The following is a 6,604-nucleotide window of genomic DNA, read 5'->3' on the forward strand; positions in this document are numbered from 1 at the left end:
TTTGTTGATTTATTAACATGCTAATAATAATTGATACATGAAAAATTGATCAATGCACAACCTATTTTGGAACCTTACATATCTTACTTTATGTATATTAAATTGGATATTAGGCATTTTAAAATTCAGAAGCTATTTGAAGTTATTGGTGAATACAATCAAATAATGATTGCTTAGTTTCTTTAATTATGGATGCCATCTACACTTTTGTTCGTGAAGTTCAGTGCGTGTATGCACTTGGAACAATTTCTATTACTAATCCATGCAATAGATATTATATTTATTTATTCTTCGGCCAATATACATATTTTAATCAGTTAAATACTTAAATATTTTATAAATTTTCCCTTAAATACTTGAAAAGATTATTTAAAAATGTTCGAACACCTCAAAACAATTTTAGATTTTCAATATTGGGCCGTGCGCACAGGACAACAGTTTTACCTCCTCTAGTTATTATAGTTGGGAGATTGAGCTCGGGACAACAGTTTCATTTTTCCAATTGTGCTCATGAAACAGATAAGTGTTTTATTTCAATTAGTTTGTAATTGAGACGTAATCAAATTAATATGTACTAATTGATTACGCCTCCTGTTCCGTTTTGTTGTCAAATTTGCTAAAACTAATTGTTTCCAGATACTTGCCATTTTAGAAAATCAAGAAAGACCTAATTAGTTTCTCTGTAAATAAGTAATTAACTTACTAATAGAAAATAGATTAATGTGGTCAAAGAATTAGTAAGTGTGGATTAATCAAATTTAATATTTTTTCGAAGGACAGGTAAAAATTATCCTGACAACTAAATGGGAACAACAACAAACCTTACCCCTACCGGTAGAGAAGCTATTTCCGATGGACCCCCGGCTAAAGTAAAACAAAACAAAAAAAAATCTCCAAAAAAAAAAAAGGAACTAAGTTTTAGCAACAAGTGCCTGCACCATAAAAAGACGGACCTTTTATTTTAGATTCTCAAATTCTGCTAAAACTTCCTCTTCATCTTCAGCAGGCAACTAAATGGGAACAAAGGGAATAATTGACTGATTGTAGTATTTTGCGGTAGACAGTACTGGCTCTCTCGAGGCTGTTGATATTAATCATGAAAACGGAAAAGCAAAATAGGAAAGATTAAGTAAAAGGTGAAAGAGGGGAAGATGAAACCTTAAGCTTGCAGCTCTTTGACTCTAAATAGAGCATAATACAACCTATAAATAAGGTACCAAGGTTTTCAGCTGCCATGAGTTAAATCTAGAAAATAACCTCAGGAAGTGTTCTAGTCCCTGATAATATGCTGAAGGGGAGGGCAAGATCTTACATTCCTCTCATTATTTATTTAAACTCAGTTAGGCAATATAAGACTGAACTGGTCAGTGGATCAAGCATCTAAGCTATGGCTGGAGGGGCAATAGATTCAGGCTCTGGAGCAACCTCTGCCGCAGAGTAACCATTAGCACCAGAGTGGTGTTTGTCAAAACCCCAAAATTTGGCAGCTTTCACATCATCTTGAGCCATTTTCCTTGAAAACTCCTCGTGATCATAATTCAAAGTCGCTGATCCTCCGAACTCAGTAGGAAGATTATCCACATCGAAGAATGACTTCATCAGTTCCACGCTATCCTTGTTCTTTGGATAGACAAACTTGACCTTCTGAAATGTTTTGGGATCCATAAAGTATTTGACAATCTGGAAAGTAAGAAAATGGCGTTAATCAATGGAAAGGATAAAAATAAGGGGGTGGCTGATGCTTACAACAAACCCAGTGTAATCCTATAAATGGGGTCTGAGGAGGAGTGTGTACGCAGACCTTTTCCCTACCTTATAAAGATAGAGAGGCTGATGCTTGAACAATATAAATGAGCTCAACAGGTTGGAAAAGGAGCTGTAAATTATGAATTGCAACTAAATTGCATAAATAGTACGAGAGGAGACAATTTTCAAGGACATGGTAAAGAAAGCAAATTCGAGTACATGATATCACTATGATAGATAGCACATATACCCTGTCAAAGGTTCCAAAGTTTACAGATCCACTCCAGAGCCAGTTTTACCAAAGGCATTAACCAGCCACATCTACTTCTGAAAGGAAGTACTAATCTTTTTGTTTTAAGGTTTACTTTTACCCAACCAATGTTGTATAGTAGGAAATGTTTGTTCAAAGAAAAAAGATCTGAAAATGATGGTGTAACATTGGTAATTTGGTACCTATAATAAGTTCTGTTGTCTTTGAATTAGTTAACACTACAATTAGCTAGGTTTGATCAACAAGCAGGGACAAAAGACAAAGGGGATCTAGAGTATACCATCCAAAATGCTTCAAAAATTCGCGGTGGGTTATACAGAAATGCTACAGCGAGTCTCTCAGGGTAGTGGTTTTGCAAAATATTGATTGTCTCGCGAGCAGATTTTATGGGAACATTATTGGTTATAGACCATCCCGTGAAGTCAATTAACCAGGCCATCTGTTCTTGACCTTCTGGCAGATTAAGAATAGCATTCTCTATCAGATATACCAAATGCTTCATTTGGTTGTCCAGTGCTGATGTGTTCTGCATATATGGGAAACATACTTAATATTTCACTAAATGGAGAAGAAACTAAAAATAACAAAGAGAAAGATTTTGAACACATCAACTTGCTTTTACATTACCTGCATTCCAGGTCGCAATATAAGGACTGTCCTGCCGTAGCGGTCATGAAAATTTGCTTTATACACCTTCCCAGTCTCACCTTCTATTGCTACTTCATGCTGACAATGCAACACCATTTCATGGTCAGCAGAAGCAATTGTAAACTCATATAATACTGAAAGGAAATCTTATCTGCGGAGGCCTAAATATGAAATTCGCAGAGCATTGAATGGTAGATATATCGATAATCATCTACTTCCAACAAGACTTATGGTTAAGACAAAGGAATTGTTTGTCAATAGAAACAAATATACAACAATTACACTAATCCAAGTATTTCACACATTAAATTAAGTCAAGTGGTCAATGCAGTTTCATCATCTCCTTTAAAATATTCACACAATTCACTACAAGAGACTCGTACGTTTTTTTTCATCATTCAAACTAGTCTTGGTTATTAATGTGATTTCGGCGAATCCTACATGTTCATTTTCCAGCTACAATACTAGGTGTGAGCCCATCTGCTCTAGCCTTGATGAGCAGGATTACTTTGGTAACCTATGTTTGTGGACTGGACAGGTTACCCGGTGGATTAGTCGAGGTATGATCCCACACCACTGATATAAAGAAAATTAATGTGATTTCCGACCTAGATTTTTCATGCTAACTCTGGTTAAAAGGACATGTTATTTAACAATAAAAGACAACCACTAGGGCAAATATATTGTTCCCTTACCCAGCGGATTTCTTCAGGTTTAAAAGATGACCTCCATTTAAGTGTCTCCTCCAACATCTTCCTCGATTTATCTACATTCCAGTTCCGTGCTTCCAAATACCTCCTTAAACATGCATCAGTGCAGTACTGCGAGCTGCGCCCTGATAGTGGCCCCAGGGAAGCCCTAAGCTCCTTAACCTATAAGAAGAGCCGATATTTCTAAGAGCTCATAATAGGATTTTTATTGGAAAAGGCCAACACAAACCAATGTTTAAAAAATTTAAAGTATATTCAACATCCTTGCCATGCGGTATCAAGAGCATTCAAGCACACTTTATGAAACTTTTCCAGGATTAGTATCAATATGCCATGACCATGCACCCACAGAACATCAACAACTCTTCCAAAGTACAAACCCGTTCAAAATTTGTATAAAGACAACAACAGAAAACAAGTTTTTAAAATGCACGCGACAGATCCAAAACCAACTATAATCTAACTCAAAGCAGTAACACAAACAATGTCAGAATGGAGGCTATTAACATACACATCTAAACGATAGGACTATTGTTACCTTGTGCTGCTTCTCCTCACCCTCCTGTTCAATATTAGAATGATTCTTGCGACGAAACATGGTCAATGCTGCTATAATTGGTCTCTTAACTGTGCTTTACCTGATAAAACAATCCATATGAACAAGTGAGTAACTTTCAAATAATTAAAAACTTTGCTAACATTAAAATTGCCCATGTAGCAATGCAGACATTTTCTCACAGATGAAATGCTCACACAAATAGACGAGGGGAACAGCCTTCATTAACAAAGAAAAACAGAGGCACAGTTACTGACCTTCTATTGAAAAAAAAGGCTTAAGATTTGCAATGACACTTCCTTTAAACTTTTATTATTATTATTATTATTATTATTATTATTATTATTATTATTATTATTATTATTATTATTATTATTATTATTATTATTATTATTATTATTATTATTATTATTATTATTATTTTGATAAGTATACCGCTCCTAAAAGAGTCGCTGTAAACAAAAGGCAACTGACTTATTGCCTAATCCAAGGTTAGATTTTCACAATTGCAAAACAATTTATTTATAACATCAGAAGAAAGACAATGTCACAGTCTAATAAAGAAGCACAGAGCAATCTGCTGCACCTTTCAATATTTGTATGCTTAAAAAAAGCGGATGATGGAATTGGGAGAAAGGGCATTTGTCCTAGAGTACATTTCTAAAGGCAACTGAGTTACAGGTCTGAAACCCCCTATTAGGTATTTTGTCACTAAGCATGTATCATTTTATCATGTTTTTTCTTAAGAATGCAACAAGACTTGAATAAAAGAATGCTTAAGACTTCTACTAATTAGCAAAGTAGACCTGACGTACCAAGCTAACTAGGCAAAACAGAGACTTTGGCCATCGCCTTTTACTCCAACTAAAGTAGGCTAAAATAGGATCTTAAATTCCATAACTCAAGCCTATGCTGTTTTTCACATTATCTTCACTTGCTTCGAAACACAAAAGGAACTTGAAACTCGTTTTGATTAACCGACACTGCCGAGAACTTTTACTGTTGCTAATCAAGCATTCAACTCTCTCTGGGTAAATTGCAAATTAGCGACTATGTTTTCTGGTCTATCAAGTACAAAATCCATCCTTTTGAGTATCAGCCTTTGCAGCACAAATCATCATTATTCACCAATTGAAATGAAAATGGAAGAACTAACACAAGGTCAAATTCAGGAAGAAGTATAATTTATATGGCAGACCAACAAAAGCCATCAAGCACATTCTCCTAGCAGAGCTAGTCTCTAGCTGTCTGACTAATGTCCAGCTACAACAGAGAGGTGATTCATGAAAAAACACTCTTTCCTTGTTCGTTACGTCAATTAGAGATCACAAGATTGGAAATATTGGAAAAACAAAAACATAAAAGCTAAACTTTCCCTATCCCATAATAATTTTTAACTGTAAAACTAACACACTCATTTACATAGTAATCAGCAATCAATCAATCGACTACCTCATTTCCAGGTCGGGCTCGGTCAGAATCATATGTATCTATTCAGCTCTATTCTTGCTCATTTCAGCTATTCAGGCCCATTCAAGAGTAATTATGGCTTTTTTCACTTTTAGCCCGCACCAAAATCTATTTATATTTGGTAGCCGAAAAAATATATAAAATTTATAGTTTTTTGTATATTACATACAGAATGTATATATATACAAAAATGATACAGAATATACATTTTTTTGGTTACAGTGTAATTTTCCATAGTAATTAATTATGACATAAATCCCAAATCAAGTATTTTACATTAGATTAAGCCAAACAAATTCGTCAACGAGATAATCATTTATCCATAAAACAAAACAATCAACAGATCCAACAACCCAATTAGCAAAAGCAAACACAAAATTAACAAAAGTAAAAACACATAGAAAGTAAGAGATAAAAAAAAAGGGACTTTACCAACTTATGAAAAAAGAAACACACACACAGAGCAAACAAGGAACCCCAAAATTAACAAAAGTAAAAATACATAAAGTCTAAAAACTCTCCGCCACCCACAGCGGCGGCGGAAGCCACTGATCATACCTGACGAGTGAAGACAAACGGTAGCAGAAGCAGAGCACAAAAAGGTGAGTTTTCGGTTATTTTTTCTAACAGAATAATGTCATGCAAAATCTGCCAAAAACTGAACCCCAATTAATTCATACACTACGCGCACTTCTGAACTTTCTCTCTCTATATCTGAGGAGCAGAGTGTAAGAGTCTACACACTGCTTTCTCTCTCTATAAATATAGTCTCATTTTCATATATGTAAGAGAGATATTTTTTATGTATAAATAAAAAAGCTGTTCGGCAATTCGTTAATATTTAGAAAAATTAGTCCTTTGTACGACTCTTATGGTCATTTCCTAATGATTTTTGCTAGTAAATAGTTTCTGGAAGGTGAGACTTTTGTCTGTCACAGACGACAGACACGTGGCATTTAGATCTACTCGATTCAGATTTCATGGTAAAGATCCACCGTTTATTTCCTCGTGAGTGAGAGTCATGTGTTTGAGATCTGTCACTTTAGTCCAATTCGCCGTGCGTTACAGGTGCATTTTGTTGACCGACTGACCCCGGGTCCATCTGATTTACTCGCCGTTGTGAGCATATTTAAAATTTAAAAAAAAATATTAACTTTTAATGTAAAATAAGGTACGTATATTTTGCGTGGTTATAAATCTTTG

General features: G+C 34.9%; 1 protein-coding gene across 1 annotated transcript; it reads right to left on the minus strand.

Moving 5' to 3' along the window:
- Positions 1-1,152: 1,152 nt before the first annotated feature.
- Positions 1,153-6,257, minus strand: LOC107789371 (uncharacterized). Its single transcript, XM_016611168.2, has 6 exons — positions 5,960-6,257; positions 3,914-4,013; positions 3,361-3,537; positions 2,645-2,743; positions 2,298-2,543; positions 1,153-1,680 (listed from the first exon to the last, which is right to left on the minus strand). Exons 2-6 carry the CDS (start codon positions 3,971-3,973, stop codon positions 1,381-1,383), a joined length of 882 nt encoding a protein of 293 aa, XP_016466654.1. The 5' UTR covers positions 3,974-4,013; positions 5,960-6,257; the 3' UTR covers positions 1,153-1,380.
- Between the last annotated feature and the right edge of the window lie 347 nt (positions 6,258-6,604).

Source organism: Nicotiana tabacum, chromosome 12 (genome assembly GCF_000715075.1).
Source record: "Nicotiana tabacum cultivar K326 chromosome 12, ASM71507v2, whole genome shotgun sequence".
Classification (NCBI taxonomy): domain Eukaryota; kingdom Viridiplantae; phylum Streptophyta; class Magnoliopsida; order Solanales; family Solanaceae; genus Nicotiana; species Nicotiana tabacum.

Bases quoted from the DNA above. Each gene is read 5' to 3' on its own strand.
- LOC107789371 (XM_016611168.2), bottom strand. From the start codon at position 3,973: ATGTTTCGTCGCAAGAATCATTCTAATATTGAACAGGAGGGTGAGGAG. The intron at 2,544-2,644 runs GTAATGTAAAAG...CCATATATGCAG, and splicing joins TATTGCGACCTGGAATGCAG to AACACATCAGCACTGGACAA. The intron at 1,681-2,297 runs GTATACTCTAGA...CTTACTTTCCAG, and splicing joins TTTTTGAAGCATTTTGGATG to ATTGTCAAATACTTTATGGA.